Source organism: Genypterus blacodes, unplaced genomic scaffold, assembly GCF_046128005.1.
Source record: "Genypterus blacodes isolate CSIRO-AG114 ecotype Tasmania unplaced genomic scaffold, CSIRO-AGI_Gbla_v1 ptg000003l_1, whole genome shotgun sequence".
Lineage (NCBI taxonomy): Eukaryota > Metazoa > Chordata > Actinopteri > Ophidiiformes > Ophidiidae > Genypterus > Genypterus blacodes.
Window position 1 is genome coordinate 9,787,897 of NW_027466817.1, and position 26,461 is coordinate 9,814,357.

The 26,461-nt window shown below is 44.9% G+C and overlaps 3 protein-coding genes across 3 annotated transcripts in view; 2 read left to right on the forward strand and 1 right to left on the reverse strand.

Moving 5' to 3' along the window:
• The first annotated feature begins 328 nt into the window (after positions 1 to 328).
• On the forward strand, positions 329 to 11,638 carry rab4b (RAB4B, member RAS oncogene family). The gene is made up of 8 exons (XM_076141328.1): positions 329 to 524; positions 5,485 to 5,565; positions 7,187 to 7,301; positions 7,494 to 7,556; positions 7,660 to 7,814; positions 8,008 to 8,103; positions 8,258 to 8,433; positions 8,649 to 11,638. The coding sequence occupies exons 1-7, from the start codon at positions 509 to 511 to the stop codon at positions 8,371 to 8,373; spliced, it is 642 nt and encodes a 213-aa protein (XP_075997443.1). The 5' UTR covers positions 329 to 508; the 3' UTR covers positions 8,374 to 8,433; positions 8,649 to 11,638.
• Positions 11,639 to 12,711: 1,073 nt separating this feature from the next.
• Positions 12,712 to 17,364, reverse strand: ap2s1 (adaptor related protein complex 2 subunit sigma 1). The gene is made up of 5 exons (XM_076141350.1): positions 17,207 to 17,364; positions 16,732 to 16,881; positions 16,125 to 16,238; positions 14,692 to 14,751; positions 12,712 to 13,974 (listed from the first exon to the last, which is right to left on the reverse strand). The coding sequence occupies exons 1-5, from the start codon at positions 17,207 to 17,209 to the stop codon at positions 13,873 to 13,875; spliced, it is 429 nt and encodes a 142-aa protein (XP_075997465.1). The 5' UTR covers positions 17,210 to 17,364; the 3' UTR covers positions 12,712 to 13,872.
• A 2,450-nt stretch (positions 17,365 to 19,814) lies between these two features.
• arhgap35a (Rho GTPase activating protein 35a) overlaps positions 19,815 to 26,461 on the forward strand; it is a 63,038-nt gene continuing 56,391 nt past the window's right edge. The window contains exon 1 of the mRNA XM_076141339.1: positions 19,815 to 20,569. The gene's annotated coding sequence lies outside the window, so the exon portion shown is untranslated. The remainder of the gene's footprint in view (positions 20,570 to 26,461) is intronic.

Genomic DNA, 26,461 nt, shown 5'->3' on the forward strand with positions numbered 1-26,461 from the left:
GGTTAATTTATATAAAACTAAAGGCAAACTAGAACAACTTCAAGCATTTATTTCTTTATGTATAATTAAAATTGCACGTAAAAAGTCTTACTTACTTACCTTTACTAAGACATTATTTAATTTGTTCCTACAATAAAGCGTGTGTGAAACATCAGACAGGATGTTATCCTGCACCGAATAACAACTGAACTGAAAACGTCACTCAAGGTTATAGAGGACCAGCCTCGCAGAATACGAGACTATGGAATGTTAATCTAAACGCACCTTGGCGTAGTAGAAGTCTATAACCGTAACCCATATTTCAGACATCACGTGAAGGCTACACCGACAGCGGCAGTGACGCAGCTGCCGTCTGCGCTTGTGTCAGAGCGGAGGAAGCAAAGCTCGGCTGGTATCAAACCTCCAGCATCGCAGATAAACACCCAGAAGAGGTGTGAACCCGGCGAGACCTGCCCTCACGGCGCCCAAAGAAACCCCTGACCGACTCCACCACGCAGCGGTGGCCGACATGTCCGAGACATACGGTACGTTCGCCGGTTCTCCCGCCTGCTAGCTTATCCATAACACTTGTTTATGATGGGGCTGCCTCCTGCTAGCTAGCACCAGCTAGCCTAGTTAGCCGCTGGTTAACGACTCGCCACGTATCTCTGTTTTTAACGTTAATAATTAAATCAGTTGCTTATTTGATGAACCCGTAGCAGTGTTGCAGTGTGGTTTTGCGTAAGTGAAGTGACACCTCTGTCCTGTGAGGCACTGGGGTGTATCGCTTCCTCATTGATCAGTGATGGAGCAAACAGATGGTGACACATTTGCAGGTAAAGTTAGAGCAACTTTACCTCAAGAGTTGCGGTAACATGCGGGCTGTGTGTGTTAACCAGTGCGGGCTAAAGTGAAGCACACATATTCATTGACTTTGACCGAGTGTTTGTCGTCTCATTCCGGATAGTTAGTGAGTTCTGTTCACGGGTGTCGAGAGGCTGCTCGGCCCTGGAGGAGGAAGTCGTGGTTCCTGTGGTTGATCCGCTCTCAGATACCTGAAAGAAGCTGCAGCTGACCCGATGTTCAAGTCACAATAACACCACGTAGTCATGTAGTGCACCATCAGCACCTGACGTGTTGATCCCATAATATGTTTGGATTCCTGTTAGGTAACGATACACGCACCCACACACTCACACACTGAAGAATGTGATTGTTCTCCCCCTCATAACATGTCATTTAAAGATGATGTAACATGTGTATGCAGGTATAACAGGGCTTCATCCATTGTTAGATGCTGAACCAGAGCCAGAACTACAGTAATACCCCTGACCTCACAGTCCCACTCCACTTACCCTCCAATAACAATGACAAAGGTGACAGCGCTGGTCTAACACGCAGAGCCACCGTCCCCCCCATGTCTCCCCTCTGTCCAACATGGTGCTCACCTCAGCTTGGAAAGTTGTTGTACCACAAAAGGACAGAGAACACTCAGAAACTCTCTGACCAAATAAAACAGAAAGAAGAAAGAGAGTCCAGCAAGTGGCCATTAAAGGTGTGGACCACTGTTTATTTGTTCAAACTCAAATTTAGTGTATTTGTCTCTGGGAGCACAAATTAAAATCAAACCCAAGTCCTTCCTGAAATACAATTCAGTCTATAGTGTGTGAATTTTTAAAACACTTTGTAGAAGTTACAGAATCAGGATGTAAACATGCTGATCATCTGTGGGAGGAGATGTGTAATTTATACACAACAACAACAAAACAACTAAATATGGTTAATAAGGATTCATAAGACATTTGCCATTAATAGTTTGCACATGTCTACATTATAGCTACTGACACACCACTGATCTACTCATTTTATCTTCAGATCAGACTGTCATACTGAACAACGTGTAACTATCTAATCTTGTTCTAATCTAGTAATCTTGTTCGGTACAATTTGAATGCGCTTCGTACTCGCTATTACAAACGATTCTCTCTGCCACGCCCCCTACCGGCCCTCCAGGAAGAGAAGGCCGACAGGGGAAGACGTAAAGAAATCAATATAAGACGGTAACGGCAAACCATTAGTGCTGCCACTTCCCCGTAAATACCTACTGCTGGGGTCGAGTTTCATAGGAGGAAATAGTGAGCGAGTGCAACAGGAGAGGAGGACGGTGTGCAACTGCCACAGAGCTCGGAACATGGAAAACAGAATTCCGATAGATCAGGAAGTACTCTACGTCTTTTTAGGTTGAAGTAGACTTGGGTGGGTTCTGTCAACATCAGAACAGCTGCTAGCCTCGGTAATGTCGCTCACTCCATTTACGCACATATTTTGTTCACACTGCAATTAATGGGACGGAATTAATGGGATTCCACGGCTGGGCGAATATGCACAACATCTCACCAGGGTAGGAAATAACAGATAGAGATTTAATTTGCCAAATGGTAACAGTAACAGATTTTACGAATTAGTAGTTATGATCCGCGCCCCAGGTTCACACGGATAGACGAGGATGTAATGATTATTAATTCCTAGAGAGCAACAAGTCCAGCTTAAGTCTCCACGTTTGCCGCGTCTGTGTTTACCGCGGGTCGGAACAGCTTATTGTAGCGTTTTAGTTCAGTTTGAAGGCGTTTTCTTCACTGGGTCCGAGTTCATTGTGAGCCTCAAGTGTCCACTCTCTAGTGTCTACTGTTCCTCACTCCCTTGTCGCCCATTGCATTGTCGCCATAGAAGACACAGATGCAAATACGACTAGGTAAATGTGTGTGCAGTCGTGTGCGAAGGTCTGGTGCGTAGCCAGCAGGTTCTGTGGCCTCCATTGGATTTGGCCGAGCGTAAACCTTCCAGTGGATCCAGGCCTGAGATAAGTGTTGTCATAGTGTAAGTGAATGAAGATAACAGTGTCTCATCCCGCTGGGTTCTTTAATATCGATGCGTGAAGAGCACAATAGGCGGGATGTGCTGCGGCGCTGCGTTCCTCGCTCCCCCGTTGGTTTGACATATTGACAGCTTGATTGTTGTATGCAGATCTCAGCTGGGAATAGGTGATGTCTGGGAAGAAGCTGAAAGGCTGAGGGAAGCTTTGAAGACGCCACTGTTAGCCGTTTGATTCTGTCAGATCTGCTGTCCCGTTGGTTGACAGGCACTGCTCCAGCTGTAATGCTGGCTGCCGTTTCAAAAGGAAACTCCTAAGTGCTTGTTGGCAACCCCGGCTCGGCTTTAACGCTTCTGTTTGCACGGATTTGACCTCCAGGTTGTGTTGCTTGGCAAAAAACAGCAGCTCGGACAAACACACACTGCAAACAGAAGTGTTGAAGGTGGCTCCAAGAGCACGGGAATAATGTGGTTAAATGTCTCACGGGAATCAAATCTGAATTTCATTTCCCTTCCTGAAAGTGAAAGTGTCTACCTGACGTTTACCTGGCTGCTAATCTCAACTGCCATCACTAAATAATCATCTGGCAGCCTGAACCAGACTGCACAGCATTCCATCTTAGGCCCTCTACTCATCCAGCACTTCATTACTAATTTGTTGCTTTGGAGTACAATATTACCATTCTTGTGTAGAGCAAGCGATAGAGAGACAATTTAAATCTAAATTGTATAAGGCTTAAAGTGATCAAGCTGTGTAACTACCTACAGTCAAAACGTATGTTCTGCTTTCTAAAGCCACGTCAGAACAGAACACAGATACCATCGCCACATCATGACCTCACACGGTTTACAATCGTTTCCTGAAGAAAGTTTGGTTGCAGCTATTTGAATTGGGCAAACACACACACACACACACACACACACACACACACACACACACACACACACACACACACACACACACACACACACACACCAATACAGGCGCAGGGACGGAAAACAAGTCCGTACGTCACATGAGTGGGCGGGTTAGATGGTAACATTGATTTCCCTTCAGTGTTTGGGCCTGTGTGTGGTTTTGGTGAAAACCTACTTCCTTGTTTGAATGTTTTTAACAAGCGTCCAGATGAGTTAAGCTTCAGCTGAACCTTCTCACTGCTCATGTTTCTGCTTCATTGCTGTGACTCACAGGTATTGTTCTTCCATTTTCTTCCCTAGGTTTTTAGTTTTAGTTAACTACTTCTGCATACTTAAACTTACAGACTTACAGACAGAAGTCAAACTTGCAAACAAATGCTTCTTGTTGTTTGCGTCTTTCTGCCTTTAAGTGACGATTGGTCTTAAATTCCCCCCCAATGGCCTAATGTAACTTCTTCATTCATTCAGGTACAGAAACCATTCAGACATTTTCCAGGCATTCAGCCTTCAATCTTTCAGGCACTTGTTCAGCATTCGGCAAAAATCTTCAGGAAATGCATTTCTAGTTGCCTGTGTTGCCACTAGGCGCTGACACGCCACTTTCCTCCTGCTCGTTATGAAAAATGCAGTGACTATGACTTAGAGTTATGTCTTATGTAATGTAGCAGTTTTGGCAACCGAAATGCTGAAGTTCCTGTTTGCAAACAAAAACCCAGCAAATGGTCGAATCCCTCCAGCAACACTCTGCTCTCTCAGGAGGTTAGGTGTGGTCTGGACTCATCATTTGCTCTGACAGTTATGAACACATCATCTCACTGTTTTCCTCTTCCTGCTTTTGGTCTTTTCTCCTGCCATTAGCACTCACTCCCCTTATAATTATGTATTTCTCACACACACACACACACACACACACACACTCTCCCACATGTCCCTTTCCATCTGCTCAATCATCATATTGTTCCATATCTTGTGCTGCCAGTCGGAACCGCGGTGCCGCCCACGCATGCAAATGTCCCCTCCTGCACACAAAGCCCGGCTTCACCCTTCCAGTGGCCTTGCATGTCAGGGGCACCCCGGCGAGTCGTTTCGGCTGAGCATCAATCTGCGTGGGAAGGGTTGTACTCTCCAGAGCGGAGAGGGGGGGGGGCACTGTCAGAACACCACGACAACAACATCTGCACAACAAGCAGCCGGCCATGCTCAGTCTGTCAGGGGTTATCAACAAATGAAAGCATTTTCTTCTGTAAGAGCCTTTCCTTGATGTCTCTGCTGCTCTATTCCTCATCTTTCTGCCTTTTAGTTTAATGATGATGATTATTCTGATCAGCTAAGATGTTCATTTGGATGTTAAGCCCCCTTCAAATGGTTTAAACGCCCCAATTTTGGCCACCGTGAGGAAAAATTCCCTCTTTTAATTAAATGATGGATGATTTTCTTATTTCCTGATAATAATCCACTCTCCAGCAAGTCTTCGTGACTAATTTAATTAGAATGGTACTGTAAACAGCACGTCACGCCAGTCACACTCAAGACTCTGTGATTAGTCGGCTAATTTGGGGTCGTTGGACACTGAAAGTAAGAGCTCAAGTGGGATTAAAAGGAAAATCTTCGGATTGTCTGCAAGGATGGAAGTGCAAAGAGCGTCAGATTGAGGTTTTCCCCCAGGCGGCGTGGTGCCGCATACTGATCTCTACCCTCTTCTCCCTCTGCTTCCAGACTTCCTCTTTAAGTTCCTGGTGATTGGCAGTGCGGGAGCGGGGAAGTCATGCCTCCTGCACCAGTTCATTGAGAACAAATGTAAGTCTCTCCTCACATCACACAGACCTGCCTGTCCTCTCTGCATGTCTGACCTCATCCACCTCATGTGGAGCAGTTCCACTGTTTTAGCACGCATTAGTAAACGTTGAAACTTTCCCACGTTCTCCCCAAAGCAGAACACCTTGAAGCGCAACTTAAGCAACTTTAAGAGATACACGCTACACTCCTATGTGTTTAAAATAAGCTATAGCAAACATTTCCATTTCCCCAGAAATTCGTAGAGCTGTGCGTGGATAGAGCTCTCTGTCATAAAGCACTTAAAGCATAAACCTCTGACTTTACTGCAGTTTTCTCCGTGACTGTAGCTGCCCTGATTGCTCAGCCACGTCAGGCATCAGACTCCTGACTTATGTGACCAAAGTTCACACATGAGGCATCGGACGCAACATAAATCTGCACCGAATCAAATCTGCTTCGCTGTTTTTCAACCAACCAACGAGTCTGAGCCAGAGACAGTTTGGGTTTTTCATCTATAGACCTGTAAAGAGGCGTGGAAGTAGTAGAAGTAGACCCGGTAACATGCGGGAACCAAAATAGATGCCGGCAGCGGTGCCTTCACTGACTTGCGGGGGGGGGAGGGACTTCATGTAGCCCACAGTATAACAACATTTATGGAGGTTAATGGTGACGCTTCCAGAGGAGGATTTAATGTCATTTGTTTACAAATTTCATCTCACTTTGGTGGAAGATTCAAAAGGACCACATTTTCTGTAGAACAATCCTGACTCATGAAGGTTACCACAGTATTGCAGCAGAATAAGCAGAGTAACGGACTAACTGCTGAGCCACTGCAGTACCGAAGGAAAAGTTAACTTTTTGACTTCACTTTTAAGCTGTGCGAGTATCACATTAAAACACACAAAGGCTAACGCACACCTACACACCTATTTAATTTGATTAAAGACATTTTGGGTCCCAGTGCTGTCAGTGCAGTGTGAGTGCGAGGCAGTTTGGCAGCGTTAATCTCCCCAGGACTCCCTCCAGTCTCTCTGATGTGGATATGAGGCGTTTGAAGATAATCGCTCGCATCTTTTCAACAAGCCCGACGCACCGGCATGGTATAGATCAGATCTAAGACTCTGGGAATGGAGTTGAAAGCGGTGTCTTTGTCATGGCGCAGCACATCGGTAGTGGTAAATGGGAAAGATTTCACCTTTTTCGCCCCTAAAAACACAACCGAGCCGAGGTCAGTTCACAGGAAAGACACTGTAGGGTTTATACCGCGTCCCTGAGAGTCGGAACGTTCCAGAAATCAGCTTTCCAGAGGTCAATTCAGGGACGTCTGCCTCCAAACAACATTTATCACCATCTAATCTTCTGGGCAACGCTCACTAGTGAGGTGTGAGAGTTAGGTAGGGCTAAACTGCCAAACAATTAATTGCCTTCACCTGGTATTTCAAGTTGCTCTCGGCAGGCTGCGAAATTAATTACACACTGGATCGGGGCTCATGCAGGGCCGAGCTGGAGACTCGCACAAAACACACACAATCCCTGTGAAATCTGTGCCATCATCCCCCATTAACATGATGAATCGCTTTAAGATGCACACGCGCACAGAAACCCTCCAAACTCTCGTCTCGCTTCTCCGCTCTTTCCTCAGTCAAGCAGGACTCCAACCACACCATCGGCGTAGAGTTTGGCTCCAGGGTGGTGAACGTCGGCGGAAAGACGGTCAAGCTGCAGATCTGGGACACGGCCGGTCAGGAGCGATTCCGGTAAACATGAACGCTCTCATTTGGCCAATGTTGGTTTACATTGACGGGAGATCCCCAGAGTAACGACAGAGAGACAGACGGGCATGAAAAGGGCACCTTGATGAGGATTGTTGAGGGGAAATGAGATGCCCATTATCTCTCAGATGTTTATTTGGAGTCTTATTAACAAAGCTTTCTGTGTTCCCCTCTCAGTTCTGTGACGCGCAGCTACTACAGAGGAGCGGCCGGAGCGCTGCTCGTCTATGACATCACCAGGTAACGCAATCGCCGCAGTCAATCTCAACATCGAGCCGTTTGTGTTAAAGACGGTGAACATTTTCTAATCATCTCTGCGTCGTTGGGTGTGTACACCTTGAAGCCGGGAGACGTACAACGCACTCACCAACTGGCTGACGGACGCCCGGACCTTGGCGAGCCCCAACATCGTCATCATCCTGTGCGGCAACAAGAAGGACCTGGACGCTGACAGGGAGGTGACCTTCCTGGAGGCGTCACGCTTCGCTCAGGAGAACGGTAACTGACAGCTCGCCGTGCTTTACTATCGTCTACCAGCTTTAACATTTATAAGTTACAGATGGGAAAGCGTTTTAGATGTTGTACTACATCAAACCCACACAATCCGAATGGTCTTATACTTCAATCCTGCCTCTAGTCTTTCACGTCTCTTCATCTCATCTTTTTCTTCTCTGCCTTGTACCACCTGCAGAGCTGATGTTCCTGGAGACCAGCGCCCTGACAGGGGAGAACGTAGAGGAGGGCTTCCTGAAGTGCGCCAGGACCATCCTCAACAAGATAGAATCAGGTACACCGCCTCATTTGTTTGTCAAGAAGGTGTGTGTGTGTGTTTGTGTGACAAGCAGACCTGTCTGTGTCTTGACTATATGTTTACTGTGTGTGTGTGTGTGTGTGTGTGGGGTGTGAAGCTCAAACATGTCCCATTTCTGTTTGCTCTGAAGGTGAACTGGACCCAGAGAGGATGGGCTCAGGTATCCAGTACGGCGACGCTTCCCTGAGGCAGCTGAGGCAGCCGAGAAGCAACGCCACACAGAATAAACAGCAGTGTAACTGCTAGGGGTCGGGTCCCCCCCCTTCCTCACTCCACAGGCCAACGCAGACAGGACACCCCCTACTGGTCAGTGCAGTGTATGGCAGAATCACCCGGAACCTCGTAGAAGAGATCCAGGGATGAACTTAATGTTTTCAGTCCAGTGCTAAAATGAGATCCAGCTTAGCCCTGGGAAATGTGCAGTCAAGTTATTTTCTCAAATAAATCGCAGCCATCACTAACTCCTACCAAATTCTCTCTCTCTCTCTCTCTCTCTCTCTCTCTCTCGCTCTCTATGTCAGCTCCAGGTGTTTTTGGGTGTGTGAGACCGGTTCCTCCAGCATCGCACACACCTCGGATCACCTGGATTAGTAGTCACGGACACTGCAGCCCCTGACCTCTGGTAAGACTTTTACCACTTGCCGGAGGGGGGTCAGCTCTGCTCTGGACGGGCGTGTGAATGAAACGTTGGGAAGAGGAACGCTTTTCTCGGTCGCTCGCTGGACGCACACAGATGAGTGGAGGGTTGTGTGTACGGGCTGCCCCCCCCCCCCCCCCCTCCTTGCTGTTTTTATTCTCTGTCTTTCTGCCTCATACTCGCTTTTTACAATCACATGTCTTCTGTAACCGATTATCATTAAGGTATTTATCATTTATCAGATATTTCAGTTTTGTCTTTGCTTATTGGTCGCCAGCAACGACTCGCATTGAGCCATGGAGTCGTTGCTGTTGACAGAATGATGCACAGCCTGAAAGCATTCAGAAGCTGAACCTGTTTTTCTTTACAAATCACTCAGTACGTTTAGATGTAAAACAGCATAGCCACATTTTGGACTAACCAGAATTTCTGCCATTTAAATTTTTTTTTTCATTTCCTGGAATGTCCAAATCCAGAGGAAAGCGCCATTTTCATTTTGTTTTTGTTTTTTACATTTATTGGCATTTTGCTGTAATTGACTGCCAGCCTTTGTGTGGCTCATTCTTCAAAAAGTGCTGTATCTCTTGATTGAATCTCTGCTGTAACCAAACTCTGGAATTGAACATCAATTGACCTGAAGGTGGCGCTTTAACGACAAATTTTGGAGGATCCTTTGGTAAAGTAATTAACCGTAGTTTGTCAGCACAGCGCTTCATATATACTTAGCAAGTATACAGCTTCATCACATTTTTTCCTAATATTGCAGGGAGCACAAATACTCTTTAAGTATTGAGAGCATGTAAACGTACTGATTATAGATTATAGAATCAAAAGCTGCAGCTCAGATTGATCTGTTTGTCACTGCTTATTTCAGGTCTTTTCAGTCAGACAGACATTGTACTCCCTGCTCAGACGGTTGGATCTGTGTTGAAAATGCACTAAGAGGTGGAGGATCAGTCATCGATATTGAGACTGAATATATGATTCCCTGTCACACCACGTTTCCAAAGCACGTGTGGCGACTCTGAGGGAACACACTCCACATTTTACTTTTACACACACGATAAAAGCACAAAAACGAGAGAATTTATGCTCCTTATTTTAGCTGGGAAGCTCCAAAAGTCAAACGTTTTGCGTGAGATTCCTTGCAGCTCCAGCATGCGTTTCCTTCCCCGCCTCTCTGCTGCTATAGTGGAGTAATGCTGTTTCCACATGATGAGCAGTGAGCTGAGATTGGAGTTCCGGTATTGAGGGACTCCCAAACCTGTGATGACGGCGCCTTGTATGACACACACTCGCTGTACTCAAGAAGTCAACCATGTTGGACTTTGTCCTGTCTGCTGATGACCTTTCAAGCGTTCAACCAATGAGAGAATAGTTTTGTCTTTGTAAGCAGAAGCCGCTCCAATTTGGTATCATGTGCCACCAAAATCTAGTACTACAAATGTGGATATATAGCTATAGAATTCAGGCTACATAACTAAGTCTTCTTCACTCCCGGTATGTACTGTAGGTACGTACGTAGCTCTTCCATACGGCCTGCAACTTTTTGAACAGTTCGCAAAAAACCAAGACACGTCGTCGGGAGTAAAGGGAGTGAGGTGAACAATACGCGGAAATACTGCTTATCGTGTGAAAGCAGCTGTTATCAATCTCTGCCAAACTGAGTGTCTCGGCATGACCTCTGTTTGATCCACAATTTTATTCACGTACGTGGGAGGGACGCACTTTCACTCCGCCCACACACTTGACAGTCACAGGGGAGTTTGTGAAGATTCAGTTTTACCCTCCCGAATACTTGTTACTCCTCATGGAACGCAGAAGTTGTGGTCGGCTCTGCTGCGTCACTCACGGGCCCGTAAAGAAAGAAAGAAAGAAAGAAAGAAAAATGCTTTTAAAAACATCCCACAGTCCACCTAGTTGAGCTGTATGGGAAAAAGATGGGAAATACGTTTTGTTTTCAGAAAATATCGGCTTTGTGCGATTGTTTTGTCTCCTTCTGCAAGTGCACTTTTACTTTAGGAGTTTCATTTTTGTCTTGTTTATACGCTGTAACTATAGAAGTGTACATTTTATCTTACTTGAACTGTAATAAAGATTTTAATTGTAGATGTGATCATTTCTTACTAAATAACAACTGAGGTGTTTGTTTTGATGGTTTATTTGTCGTAGCTTTCAGACGGCAGCATTGCGAGGGCGTTGACCTCCAAACGCTCATATTCACTCAGTCCGGCCTCTTCGTTGAAATGGTACAACGTTGCATTTGTGTGTGTGTGTAATTAATATATTGTACAGTTAAGATTAAGCACTCGTCAGATTGATCATGATTGACTCAATGTTCTGATTTCATCCAGTCCTTCTCAGTTGTTGCTTAGTAATTAATGTTATATAACCGACCTAAATACTACTGAACATCTTTAAAGTGATGCTCCGGCCTGTCTGCAGAATATCACGATTTCCTGGTTGTATATGTCCAAACTGGGTCAGTGGCAGTTTTGTTTTGTAGGTTGTACCATTATGAGGATACTGTTCACTTACATGGTCCATAGGCCTTTGAATGGACCCTCGTGGATCCTTGTTACGGGGTCAAAGGTGATAGGAAAAACCTCTGTGAAGCAACATTCGTATGGGTCAGTTCAAAGGTCAACACATCTGCTAAGTGAACACCAGGTATCTCCAGAATGTTCCAACTTACTTCATCCGCAAGTGACCCGGAAATGGTGATATTTTGTAAAAATGCCCACAGTTTAAGTCATTTTAAGTAACCTATGCTGTAAATAAGATTTCTCTATTGTCTATTGAGGGTGAGTGAGTACTGCTCAGTGATTGTAATGATTATGCAATTCCCAGTAAACTGCTTGTTTTTTAAGTTAATGTGTTTCAGCTGTCTGTTGGACGTCCTCTCTGACAGCCCCGTCTGTCTCACACCCTGGGGGGAGTTACATCACTTCCTGAGCGTCGCTAAATGACGCTGCTCCCTCCCTGAGAGCGTGTGAGTAATCGCACAATGAAATGACAGTCCATTATGTAGCTCAAGAATATGATGAGAGAGCTTAAATCTCCACATCCATCTGCAGTCCATTCTTGTCAAAGGCATAAGCGATCGTTGGGGTTGTGATATCAGAGGATTGTAGCGATGCAGAGCGAGTGCCTCTGTGCCGTGGATTTATGTTCATGTAAGTGAGGGAGTATGAGTAACGGCTGTAAAGGGTTTAATGTTGCGGAAGGGGATATATATTGACTGACTTATTGATCCAAGACGAGCGTTAGGATGACCTCATAATGCTCGCTGTTAGAGCCGTTTGTATGTTTGGCCACTAGATGGTGATCAAAGACAGAAAACAAATCCAAGGTTGCCGTATTTAAGACTCTTTAGGTTATTTTCACATTTATTTACTGTCTTGTGATGCTTTTAGACGATCCAGGGCTATTAAGGAAGAACATCTCCTTAAACTGGTCATTTGTTTTATTATGTTGCTCTAATGTTTATCGCCGTGGGAATGTGTGGATTTGATGTCGTTACAGGAAATTAATGACTATTTTAAAACATCTTAGGCAATTAAGTATGTGGGGGTAAATGTCCCTTTTAATGATCAGTTTAAAGGAATCCCCCCCCCACTCCTCAATAGCAAAATAACCAGAGGCAGAGCATTGTTTCTATAGTACTTCATTTATTTATTATATACACAGAATGGAATATATTGACGTGGGTGGATGAATAGGAGACAGTGAAACATACAAACATCTTCCATCAACAAACACACGGGAGGGAACGAGAAGGGAAGCAGTACGCGTTTCTTCATTGGCTAATCATACAAAAATACAAAACAAAGAAAATCAACAGTAACATGAAACCACCTTCAGGTGTGGTTACAATGAGATTCACGGCGAGGAAAAGGGGCGGCCGTCGATTTGTTAATGCTTGTTAGAGGGATTTGAGTTCGTGGGAGAATTTTAGCGAAAGCCGTTTGAGATTAAAACAAATCCTGGAATGATAGTTTCATACTATTCAACACGTAAGATACACTGTATGTACACACACCATACAAAGCAAACTTCACATTACTGCTTTACGTAAAATAGACTTTTATATTCCCACTGAAAACATTTATTTTCCATTGTATATTTTTTTTATAGGTCTTCAGTCTCGAGTGCATTCGTGTTTCAAATGGGACCAATGAGCACCGTTTTATGTCCATCTGTAGATCGTTTTGAAATGCGGCTGAAGCTATGAGAGCGCGGCGCGGCACAGGTTAACATAACGCGCCGTCGGGTCGGCTCTCGCGCTGAGTGCACTCCATTCAATTACAGGTCGATTGCTTTGAAGGGCTTTCGAGGTGTAGTTTGCTTGGACTGCACAATCCAGATATGAAACGCTCTGCGGCCACAAGGTCTAAACTCTCCAACATGAGCCAGGTCTTTGAAAGGGATCTGAACCCCTGCTTTGTGCCAGCAGGCGTTCCCATCCTGTTGTGGGGTTAATTGGTATCACAGGTGTTTGCATCTCTAAGACGTTCCCAACCGACATTCAACAACGAAAACTTCCCCTAACCTTTACCTTAAAAATGGAAAATGCAGGTTGAGAATGTCCTTAGAGACTCTCCTGCTTGCTTTCACCTGAAGTACTTGGCAGGACACAAAACCTGCCGAATTGGGGCTCACACAGGACCGGACTAGAGGCCAGCGTGGGACCACCGCTGCATCAACATGTTCACGAGTGGTGGCTTCTCCAAATATACGGTGCTTGTTAAAGTAGTGCCATTAACTGATAGGAAAGGGGTGGGGGTCATTTGTCAACTCTCTACCTCAACTGTCAGTCGTGCCTCATCTTCTCAGTGGGAAGGATGAAGTTGACTGTGGCTGGACCTGTAGCTAAAGATGAAATGTCAGGGGCCGTAAAAATGTGCAGCGTGATGAAATGCCCAGCGTTTACAGTGACCAACGGTTACTGAATAATGCAACATTAACGTAATTCTAATTACTGTGACAAACCGATGACCTAGTAAACAAATCCAGATAAACTAAATTGTGTGTTCGTATCTCTGACGCGGGGTTCGGGTTCTGGGGCGGAGCGGGGTGGGATGGATGGACAGGTTGGTGTCTGGTCTCTACTCAAGGGACTGGAGCATGAGGAGCTGCTTGAGGACCTTCGTCTGACTGGTCTCCCTGATCTCTCCGGCGAGGAACATCTCGTCCACCACTGTGTAAACCTTGGAGGCAGAGACGGGCGGAGCGTTAAGACCACAGCAAAAACACTTAAGGTAAAAAACACAGATCGTTTTACATCGGCAGGAGAAATGAAATGATTCAATCTCAACCACTGGAGAAGCTGCAGGTTTGGAGCTTCATCGTCTAGCATCTTTAAGCAGTTCTAAGCGTTTTTAGGGGTCAGACATGTCACCCATATCTCATCAATTCTGTCATTAAAGACTCGAACTCGTTGGATCCAACTTGAACAGACAAGACGATGATCACACTTGCTGACGTGATCTTTGTTCATCAATGCGGGTAAGAGCAGAGTTAAGCTTGTGAAAGTGTGTAGGAGCTCTGCTTCAGAAAACGGAGGCGTGTACTTTTTCCCCGCGTCTCCTTAATCACAACACATCGTGGCACGGAGGTGATGAATGTGGGCGGCGTTTTCATTAAGTTAAGCGTGCAGGTGAAGATTCAAAAACACTAGCAGCAGTTTCCATGGAGTTCAGTGTTAATTGCTTTAATGTTTCTTCTTCATAAGTGATATCTCTGACGTGTCAAAATAACGTCAATGAATCTCGCTAAATCTGCGCTGCAACTGGTAATTACCCAAAGCACGTTGCCATGGCAGCAAGACATTTTTCTTGTTTTGGTCTGATATGGGCTTTTGTAATCTAAGTAACGCCATACATTTATTGTATTCTCGACAAAAGTAATCTCCATTCTGTTCTTACCTTGTAGAAGTTGAACACGAGGTCCAGCTCGCACACGTTGTGGAAATACTCATTCAGCACCTAACAGAAAAAAAGAGAGTAACTCCAGCTTTTAATTTGATCAGATAGCGGCCACACATTCTCCTTAGAGGGCTGATTAAGATCTGCTGTGACTGAACGGCTTCATGCAGGAATCCGGTCGAAACGTAGGAACGGAACCCATTTAACCAAATCAAAGGCTGCTTCACACCACAAGGACGTCCACAGAAAACAGACGAGCGTGAACCTCATGCTGGACTCGTTTGCTCAATAGATGATGACATTTCAGCCGCGTAACCAGAGTAAAAATGTTCAAATGAAACAAGACTCCATTTGAACGTTACCCTAGGCTGTAATGGTTTGCACAACACATCGTCATAGTGATCTGACCGGCCAGACCACATATTGATTATTAAATGACCTCTGGACGCACTCTGAGCCAGAAAGGAGGAGGAGCTTCTCTACTTTATTGACTCCATAGACTTTGCCTTATGATATTTAGAGCTTAGAGTCGTTTTGGAAAATTTTCAGGAAAAATCAATAATAATCGTAATTGTGCTGGAAGCTGAGAAGTGAAAACAAGGAAGATATTTATATTTCCTGCATATTTGCTCGTGTCCTCTTAGTAAACTTGATGGTGGCGGTTGCTTGGAGACGTCGTCTTGTGATTCCCTGTTCCTACACCAGCGCCAGTTTTGCCAACGTTTGTCAGATTCAAGCTGGTGGTAGCAAGTCGTGTTTTATCACAACGCAGACAAATGCAGTTTTATTAAATACTGATTATCTGCAGGAAAACATTGAAGACACAGGACGTGCTGGGCGTTTGTTGTAGTTTATGATACCATAACACTTGACATGGTTGCAGGGAATATTTGGGGGATTTAATTGTCGATTAAGTGCAGAAATCCCAACAATTTTCTGCCTAAATTCGATTTTCTTGGCCACCTGTTACCACAGCAGCGAGCATCCTGCAGTCACTGAGTCATTTCAGTGTTTGCCTCCATACAGCTGGTTACCATTACATCATCAGCTGACCTCATAGTGCCTGACTGACCATGATGTAGTCATAACCTCACCTTCAAAAGAACTAATTGACTTTAATCTTGCAGTATATTCCAGTGTGTGGGAGGGATTTATAAGGAAGTAAGATTCTGGTCAAGTCAGACTTTTTTTGTCTATGTTGTGATGTCATCACACTATTGTAGCTGGACGTTATGCCGACGTGGCTCTTGGTGTAAAGCAAAACGCACAACTGACTTCCTTCCCTAAATGTTATCAGACTTGCACAGATTTTTCCACTGGAGTTCAAGTTTGATAATAAAGAGTCTAGACACAATTAACAAGGAGGAAATCAATGCCAGAACTTCCGAAACATATACATAGTTCAGGTTACTGCCTTGGTGTGTGTGTGTTACCTCTACAAAGTTGTGGATTCCCTCCAGGTAAGCCAAGTTGTTGTCGGTCACATCCACACAGATGCAGAAGTAGAGACCAGCATAACGTCTGTAAATGATCTTGAAGTTCCTGAACTGTGAAAACATAACGGAAGCCGGACGGTAAATTTCTCCACAATCCTACAAACGGAAATAACTTCATTTATAATGCACACATAGTATATTAAGCTTACCTTTGTGAAGCTTGGAGTGTTTTTGTTTTGTCAGAAAGGTTTTTAGGCTTTATTTAGTGTTGTACTGGTCTGCATCAGATTTAGATGCATAATAACAAATCTACTAGTTCATAATTTATACATACAGAATATATAACAATAATATTACGGTTGCTGTAGGAAAATAAAGTTGTAATACTATAGAATAGAGTAATTACAAATAAAATTCGTTCGGTTCGGTTTGACAGCATAAAGGATCCGAGTTTACTCTACTTCATTTGTAATCATTCTGCAGTTCAGTTCAATGACATTCTGATGAGTGAAGATGTTAAATTCCCCATAATTTCGGTCAGCGAGGGCCACATTTGCCCCATAAGAACACATCATTACCCTGAAACCAAACCGCACCACCGTACCTCCACAAAGTTGGTGTGCTTGGCATCCCGGACAGTGACTACAGCGTGCACCTCCTCGATCAGCTTCTGCTTCTCGTCGTCATCGAACTGCATGTACCACTTGGCCAGGCGGGTCTTCCCTGCTCGGTTCTGGATCAGGATGAAGCGGATCTGAACGACAAAAAAAAAACGGGACAAGAGGAAACACCAGATGAAGATGAACCTGTCTTCAAGGTTAGCGGGGTGTTAGCTGAACCACACCCTTCTGTTCTCCCCCAAAGCACGATCACCACAGAAGAGAAGACTTAAACCCGACTGACTATGACTTTCTACACAAACATCACAGATTCAATTCTCTTTACTAAGCACTAGTTGACATTTGCTACCGATTGAATGAAGAGGGCACCTACGGCTACCCACTAATGCTAACGTGCTAGCCGCTCTACGCGACTACGAGAGGCAAATTAAGAGTTAGTTTGGTTTGTAACATATTTACCATTGTCGTCTCCTAAGCGCGGACTTTAGAGACTTCGGAATCAAACGTTCCCGGATCTTATGCTTCGCGTTTACACAAATACATAAGGGATTTGTTCCGACCGCTCTGCCACTATCTTCGCCAAGCTAACCGGAATAGCAAAGAGAAGCTCGGGAGCGTTGCACCATGGGAAACGACGTTTCATACGTCACGTTTACAACAAATCGGATTTATGTAGCAACTACAAAACCCAGAGTTCCCCCCTGATCGTTTCTGGTTGAGCTGTGACGCCAATCACATGATTCTTTTTGTTTATTCATGAATCTATCTTTTTCTTTTATACTACTTAGTATAAATAATCTCACATTTTACTTAGTTACGTTTCGTCTTATGACATGTTTATTTCCGTGTGTATTTAATCTTAGTTATTCAAATTCACAGTAGTAGTAACCTCAACATAACAACTAAGAGCTCAGATTTGCTGAATCGCTATTTTGCTGATCAAACCTTGGTGAGATTTGACTCGGATAGAATTAAATGATAGAAAAAACTATTTTACAATTTGTTTTTTATTTGAATTTTTTCCTAAATTGAATGCCTTGAAAGCATTTAACAGCCACGCCATCAATACTGCTACTGCTACTAATAATAATGATATGTCATCTTTAATACTGAAAGTCTTTTGTCTTAACACACAAATATAGAGTCTTTAAAACTCTATATTTGTGTGTGTGTGTGTGTGGTGTGCCACAAAAATATTTGTGGAATGGAAGCGAAGAAACCCAACTCAAATTTTACAACATGTCAGAGTGGATTTTCATGCACAGTAGGAAAAATGTACTCCCCTTTACCACTGCATAAAAGCTGCAAAATGTATTTATAAATATCAGTCTTTTTGAGGTTACATCACTTAGTGTGTTTCTGCCGAGTCAGGGCCCAGAGTTTGTTTACTGGTTTGGTTGGGCAGTCAGTTCACCGCAGAACATTGCCCAGACAGTTTGGACAGAGAGTTTCTCTGAACTGGGTGTTTAGGGAGTCTGAAGGGGGATGGGGGGAGCTGTGATTGTCAGGGATTGCACAACTGTGAGTGGGAGGAATGTGCTCACCCTTGGGACCCAGAAATATTTCAGCTGCAAAGACAAAGTTGAGGGTTGAGGTGGGATCGGAGGAAAAAAGAAGAAGAGGAAAATGAAAATTAAAGGGAAATCAACCAGTGAGTGAATGGGTGAAAAGTGGATGTTTTCTCCCCAGTTGGCAGCTCTGCTTTGATATGAGGGCTTCCAGAGTTAGAAAAACAGTAAATGTGACAACCTTAAGATAACAAACAGCATGAGTAGAAACATAAGTTAATTACTTTATTGAACTTTTAAATTGAATTGTAGGGAAAGGGAAAATGGATGCGAAACAGAAGCACAACCTTTGACCCCTGCTAATCTTGCTCTGTGTGATTGAGGTCATGCAAATATTGCTGAGAACGCAGTGACCAACCTGATTGGACCGAAGCTTGTAGACAAACAGAGGGCATCGCACCTTGAACCCTGCCTGACTGTGTGTGTACAGGGTCGCATTACAAGCTGCCAGGGCACACAAGTGTACTTTGTACTTAGTACATAGTTATGTACAAAAACAGAATGTGTACCATCACAAAATACAGAATTCCTTATGTTCCAGTTCTGCCATATGTTGTCCTACCTCCAGGAGACTTATGTCGCAACTAGGTCACTGACAATGTTTTTTTGTAAGTTGGAGCATTTTGGACATATTTAGCATTCACTTACCTGGTCTAGCCTTTGAACTGTGCTATTTCTTCAACAGCACTAAAAAAAGGGATTCACCCCACAATAAAAGCTAAATGTATCTCGTGGATTCCCAAATAGAAATGTGTTATACTATAATGATGCTAAAATCAACTTTCTTTGGCTGCTATTTTTCCTTTCAACATGCTGCATGTATTGTATCTCTACAACAGCAAATGTTATGAGAATGCACCTAGAAGTAATTATAGGATAGAGATGCATGAAAACACAGATTTCAGGGTCAAAGGTTATAGGAAAACCCTTTCTGAGGCAGCGGAGAACATATGTATCTAACTAAACTTATAACTTCATGTTGAGGAGCTTTTAGAGGCTTTAACACAAGTTAATGCCTCCACTAGGGCACGTCTATGTACTACTAACCTGGGAAGTGAATGACAAATATCTACAGAATGACACAACTTACAAAACAACCATCTCAGTAATGTAGCTCAGACAGAACTTTCCTGAAAAATAAAATAGAAATTCTATGACATTTTGTAAAATATCTTGGTGCAAATCACTTTGCGCAACATTCACTGTATGAAAGGTACAATACAAATAAAATTAATTATCTTCTGCAGATTTCTAGCCATGCCACACTCTTACAGACTGCTGCTTTAATGATAAATTGTACAATTAAGTTTTTTTTTATTCCCGCTGTAGCTTTATATTCAAAAAACAATAATTATTTTAATGTAATAATTTTCATCCTCCTTTAGTGTATCGCAGTTTACATATTAAAGTGCAGCAATCATATCCATAAACACTGCGAGTGTGTTGTAATTGTGTTCATGAACCACTGGGCGAGCCTCTCTCTCTCTCACTCAAACACACACTCTCTCTCTCTTTCTCTCTCTGAATAGGAGGGGAGATGCTGGATTCGGGAGAAGGTCCGCCATTATTGGGAAGCACGGGGGGAAAAACCACACAGGCTCTCCCGCACGGTCTCCCGCTTCTCCCGCACGGCTTTTAACGGGGAGCAAAGGGGAAACAAAAACCAGCCGCTGTGAAAAGGGTCGTGAACGCGTCACGGCGCAACGTTAACGGAGCCGGACGCGCGCGGACGTTCTCACCCGAGGACTATTTTAAAAAAGAAAAAAGAATTCTGACACAACAAAGGAAATAATAATTGGTCAAAACAACGTGGTGGTGAGGCAAGAAGGGCAAACACAGGCGAGCAGCGTCCCGGCGCCTCCCCTCCCTCTCCCTCCCTCCTTCTCTCTCTCCCTCCCTCCCGCTCCGCTTCCTGAGACGCTTCCAGGCGCGGAGAGCAGAAGCAGGAGAGTTCTCTCTACCCTCACCCCCCAAGCGAGGAGGAGAAAGCTGTTGTTTTTGTCTCCAGACCGGGAGAAACGGAGATAAATTGAGTCCGGTTTGCGAAAACTTCACACGGGCGAGAGAACGCGGGGAGAAGCCGCGGACAGATAGATACACACTCTCGCACACACAAAGCGAAAACAAGCGAGAATTAATCGATGCGAGTGCGAGCGGGGAGTGTTTTTTTTGTCTGTTTTTAAAGTGTTTGACCGGCTGTGAATCGCAGAGGAGGAAAGAAAGGAGTGGACGACACGCAGGGAGGAATGCTATGGTATGTACACACATAGCACACACACACTCACACACTGCACACACACACACTACTCCTCTAACGCAGGGGCAGACTTGTTTTATCCAACAGTAACAACAAAAAGGCTAATTCGACCGCTTTCTCCGGGTTCAGATTGAGTGCAAGAAACTGGGAGTGAACCCGCGTCCCCAAATGAGGACACACGGATCTTCCCGGTTTAAAGCGTGTTATAATAATAATAATCGTTAATCGTTATGTCGATGGATGCGTGCAGGAATTACGGGCATCCTGTTGTGACTCGCTGTATGTTTAATTGGGAAGTTTAGAGAGGAGAAAGGGGGTCGTAAACTGGGTCTTATCCAAACACCACAGTTGTGTTTGTACAGCGAGACATGTAATGCTCTCACTGGTATGATCAGGCCTGTGGAGGAGATCGAATATCTATTGATTTGGAATGAGAAATGGACCGATTTTGACAGTTACAGGCAATTGTACAACAGGAATGTGGGTTAACTTTGCTGTTTGTGTCTCAAGTTTGCTAGACAACACTACAAATATGAAACAATCTCTGGGTTTTATCTGTCAATCATGAACATCGTGGCTGTTTTATGGCCCAGTTTGGCGTTTTTGGTGGCTGAACCACTTGTTTTATGTCAGACGCAGGCCACATTTTAGTAGCTGCTAAATTTCCCAGATGAGTAATTATCCTCGCCCCCTTATTAATTTCCCTAAGTTTCCAAAATGACCTCATCAAAGCTGCATGCACAGGGTTTCCTGGTGGCACAGTATGTGTGTGTGTGGGTTTTTGTGTGTGTGTGTGTCCGCCTTGCTGGCACGGCAACTCAGCCCAGTTCCTTGTTTCATTTACCTGTCACACAAACAAACGCACATGAATCAGATCCTTTCAAATGTTACGTAAAGGTCTAGGCGTGTTTTGTCTTTTTTCCACCGGCGGTTTATGGGTTGAAGGTTGAATATTTCAGGTGTGTCCCCAAAATGTTAACGGAGTGTTGAGTTAACAGAATAACCTGATTTACCACTTGTGTCAGCGTGTTGTTGTGTTTGAGCAGTCGCCTCGCCGGTGTGTAAGAGCTTAGTCACACCACCACTGCAAACTGGTCATTGCCCTGCCAGCCACTCCCTTTCTGCCAGAGTCCGTCCACTGCACTCGTGCACTTTGGTGTTTTCCTTTCAAGTGAGATCCTTCCTCCTGCCCGTGGAGTATTGATTTTGGATTGGCTGTCAAAGATTTCGCAGTGTGAGATAACCGAGTGAACCTTGCCAGGCTTTTTGCGATCCGCTTTGGATCTCAGAGGTGAGAGAGTGAGCCGGCCGGGGCTCTGCTCTGCTCTGCTGTGTCACTGTCAGATAAAGCAAATGATGTTTTTTTTTAAAGCAAAGGGACATTTCTCCTTTTAAAAGGAAGTGAATCCCTTGAGAATGATGCTACATGTGACATTCTAGCGTCGATCACATCCTTGTAACCTTGATGCTCTGCCTCAGCTTTGATAGAACGCTTTTTGATGAGTTTCTGCCTCTTTGATCTTAATCAACCTTATTGGGAAGACCTTGCTTGGCAGGAAGTAAACACACACACATACACACAAACACACATCCTTGGCATGGCAGTGTCTTTGCTCTCAGGTAAATGCATTAGCAGCTGTCAGCACTTCTGTTCTTTGGCTGATTGGGCCCTTTGCAGTGCAGTCACACCTCTCCAGGAAGCCTCTTCTCCCCCTTAATTGCCGTGCCATTTGCCCAGGCAGCAGCGCAATAGTGACGCACCCCCTCACCCCTGCCCGTCCCCGGGCTGCGGATTGTGCCACGAGTCCCCGGACTAGAGCATGTTCCTGGGATTAGAGCAGGGCCGGCCTTTATAGTCGGGATGTAGGCCAGGGAGGTGGATAATTCCCATGACGTGTACACTGATTTCTCTCTGTCAGATGGCGGCGAGAGGCTGTCGGTCTCAATGGTTTCAAACAGGAACAGACTAGATGGGAAGGCTTCTGCCATGTCCAGTTCCAAAGTTGTTGACCAGAGTTAACTAATCCGGTCCATTGATGTTTCATTTGTTGCATAAGTGTTGAGGTCACATGTCCAACATGTCTGGTTACAGTAGACTGATTCATTCATGAGATACAGCAGAAGACTGAGCCACGCCCATTCAACTGTGGCAGCCCATTATAGCAAAGCTGAAAACATTCTGTAAGTCAGAAATTGTGACTGAAATTGTAGGAGGGGATTCAAAATAACAAAATGGTGGCGAATCAGCCAAGATCAACCAAGGAATCCAGCAAAGAAAAAATAAGTTTTGATTCTATGACCTACGTTTCAAAAGTCATAGGCCACAAGTGGTGATTAATGGGTTCTTTCCTGGATTGTGTCAAACCTGCCCACGGAATCTCATTGAAAACATCTTGCGATAGCCTGCTAACACACACACACACACACACACACACACACACACACACACACACACACACACACACACACACACACACACACACACACACACACACACACACACACACACACACACACACACACACACACACACACACACACACAGTACTCCTCATGTTGGGTCTAATAGTCCTGACTCCACTTCTCAGCTCTGGACTTGTAATCAAATGAGATCGGTAATTGAAAAGTCCTTGACCCTTTTTAGTGTCAAACGCGCCCTGATTTGGTAAACCCCGGCAGCGAGCTTGCTATTTTAATAAGGAAGGATGTGTTTGTGGCTTGTAACACCCCTTAATCTCAAAACTCGCCGGCACCGCATCATTTCCATGTCAATGCAGGCGTTTATTTCCACAAGGCGTAGATTCGCTGAATGAATTGACGGCCCTCTCGCCGGCTCACTTGCAGATTTGCACGGCGAGCTCACCTGCCGAGGCACCGCGATTCCATTAAGCCGAGGACGGAAATTCTCCAGCCTCGTCTGAAACTTGGCTTTGGCTCGCTGCTGGTTTGCTTCTGTGACAGTGTGAGCAGCGTGTTTGATGGAGAAAGGGGCTAATTATAGCGGGCAGCTTTGGAGTTTGGCGGACCAGATTACAGTCGCTCTCCTCTCAATGGCCGCCTTGTTCTAGAGGCCGATTATTAGGCAGAGAGAAGTGCATTCTGGGATGATTGTATCTGAATTTCCATTAGAAAGTGTGCCTGCCTCAGTTGAACTGGGGTTCTCTTCTCTCTGGACTGTTTTGAGCCGCCTCACTCAATGCAGATTTGCAGTTTGGGGGGATAGTTTGATGTAAAGGCCTGTGTTGTGCTGCAGCCACATTCTGGTTTGGAGCCAGAGTGACTCAGTGTCCTGAGTGATAGAATTATGTATGAGGGATCGGACCTCAAAGCAGAAATGTTGGCTGTGCCGTGGTTTGAAGGATCAAAATGATAACAGAGTGATCTGTGAATGTTTAAGTATTCCAATCTGTGTTTGGTTGTTTGTTATGCCGGTACTTGAGAACAAAGTGAGCGAGTGTTCATCTTACCTACGGTGGAGCTTAAAGTATGGAGTAAGTCATATTGTGTAACTTAGCCTGGGTTTCTGTCACACATCCATGATTTTGGAATTTTTTTTGGGACGTGGAACAGAATAACCTTGGTTAACGTCTTTGCTTTTGAATTTTTGACGTTACTATAAATAAATGATTGTCTAAACTCCTTAATGCTGCCCTCTTGGCCAGAAACTTACCTGGTTAGATCACAGAGAAACAGAATCCACTCTTTGTCCAATCAGTGCACAGCTCCTGGTGGGAGGAACCGTGTCTGTCTGCTGACATGTTGGAAACAGCTTGTGATCAGCTGCCGTCCCTGCGTGATCCATGGCTTTGTTAGCCCGTCACAGTGCGTCTCACTTCTAGGCTTCTTGTCGATTGGACATGGACCAGAAACTCAAAGTGACGATGGGCACTAATAAATCAGTGCACTTTCCAATTTCAACATTTAACAATTCACTGAGCACGAGAAACTATACCGCAAACAACCCTGAAGTTCGGCACTTCTGGATTCTTTGGCCGCTCCGGATTAATTGCTGTTGGGTCTGTATTTTAGAAGCCGTGCTTTACACTATACAGATGCATTACTAATGGATTCTAAGGCCTAAGATGTGATTAATGGCTTGAATCGTAGCCATAGGGTTTGTTGTGATGTTGTTGTAGCCTGCCTCCTTATTCTTTTGTGAAGAAAAAGTGTTTGGAAGCGCGGTGACCATGGAGCTGAAGCGCCAGGATGTAGGCCAATGTGGAACGGTGACCTCTGGACGCGAGCCGCTCCGCCTCGCTTTGCAACTCAGCAGAGGGACGGAGGTAATGGGCTGTGGAAATCCTGAACCGGGACAAACACAGAACAGAGAGCGAGAGAGAGAGAGAGACACACACACACACACACACACACACACACACACACACACACACACACACACACACACACACACACACACACACACACACACACACACACACACACAACAAAGCAGGTGATCAGGCGGAGGGAAAGAGCTAAAAGAAGAAGAGTGTGAAGGAAAGCGCGAGCGAAGCTCTGTGACTTTGTGCTTCGGGCTGCGTTCCTGGTATGCGCCCTTTCAGCTTTGTGCTCGGTAGATCAACCAATCAATGATGGCCATAAGTAACCTCGCCGTTTTGCCATTGGCCACAGCGGAATTCCATGACTCAGCAATTGTGCAGATAAGATGTTATGATGGAGTCGTTGCTGCCAGGGAAATGAGGACGGTGCCAGGAGTTCAGCAGGTTAGACGCTAAAGTGTCTGTGGCAAACAAAATGTCCACTGGCCTCAGGTGTGTGTGTGTGTGTGTGTGTGTGTGTGTGTGTGTGTGTGTGTGTGTGTGTGTGTGTGTGTGTGTGTGTGTGTGTGTGTGTGTGTGTGTGTGTGTGTGTGTGTGTGTGTGTGTGTGTGTGTGTGTGTGTGTGTGTGTGTGGTACATGTTAGTGATGGTTGTCTTTGATTGTTTTTGAGTGAGTCAGGGAGACACGCGCACTCATTGCCCTGAAATACACCCACAAGGGTATTAGTGAATAACTTTGGGCATTTTTCTATTATGTCAACACAGAGAGTGTCTCAATGCACACACTTGCTACACTCTATTGGTCATATACCTGTTGCAGCGTCCCCTGGAAGCGAGTAGAAGGTGTCACAGTACAGTTTGGCTCCTGATTGGCTCTAGGCCATCGTGGCTTGGTGGAAAACGTTGAACTTGTTTAATGCTTTGAAATGGGCGCGGTCTTGTCTCGACAGGCTTCTGAGCAGATGGAAGGAAGCAAAATCCACTTTAAGCAAACCTGCGGGGGAATCTGGCTTTAGAATCCTTTGCTACCGATTAGTGGAAGTGGGAATCGGCGCCAAAATCGACTTAATTAACTTGTAATCCGCACCCGACTCGAGCCAAATGATGAGGACTTTGTTTTGAGGAAGAGACATTTAGATTGTTTTAGCCCCAAAGTCTACTGTAAGTTCACTATACTTCATAGTGACGTGAATTAGGACGGACCCCCCTCGCCGTGCCCCCCTGTTTCCTGCAGGAAGTCCACCTGCACCGATCGGGTTGTGCAGGGGAAGAGAAGCTAGAGGCCAGGAGAAGAAGAGAGCAGAGCTGTAATTCAACTAATAATCAGAATATGACTTTACCCCACTAGTAGTTGGAGCATAATGACTTGTAAAGCTTTTATAGTCCCTTCAGTAGATAATCATTTGTTGTATAAACAAGCTCACCAGTTCGTCTCTTACCGTTTATTGTATGTACTGTATTGTTTGGATCTCTTGCTCCCTCGTCAAGCTGCAGATGTGGAGCAAAATGCCCTCGTTCAAAATGATCCCTCAGCAGTAAACAAATCCTGGTGCCGGGCAGGCGAAGTGGGTCGAGTTTGCCAGACGTCCGTCTTGCTCGCTCGGAAGTT

What these genes read in the sequence shown, in the direction of transcription:
- rab4b (XM_076141328.1), top strand. An exon ending in CTCGTCTATGACATCACCAG is followed by an intron (nt 7,557 to 7,659) that starts GTAACGCAATCG and finishes TACACCTTGAAG; the next exon opens with CCGGGAGACGTACAACGCAC. An exon ending in CCTCAACAAGATAGAATCAG is followed by an intron (nt 8,104 to 8,257) that starts GTACACCGCCTC and finishes TTTGCTCTGAAG; the next exon opens with GTGAACTGGACCCAGAGAGG.
- ap2s1 (XM_076141350.1), bottom strand. An exon ending in AGCACACCAACTTTGTGGAG is followed by an intron (nt 16,239 to 16,731) that starts GTACGGTGGTGC and finishes ATGTTTTCACAG; the next exon opens with TTCAGGAACTTCAAGATCAT. An exon ending in TCGTGTTCAACTTCTACAAG is followed by an intron (nt 13,975 to 14,691) that starts GTAAGAACAGAA and finishes TCTGCCTCCAAG; the next exon opens with GTTTACACAGTGGTGGACGA.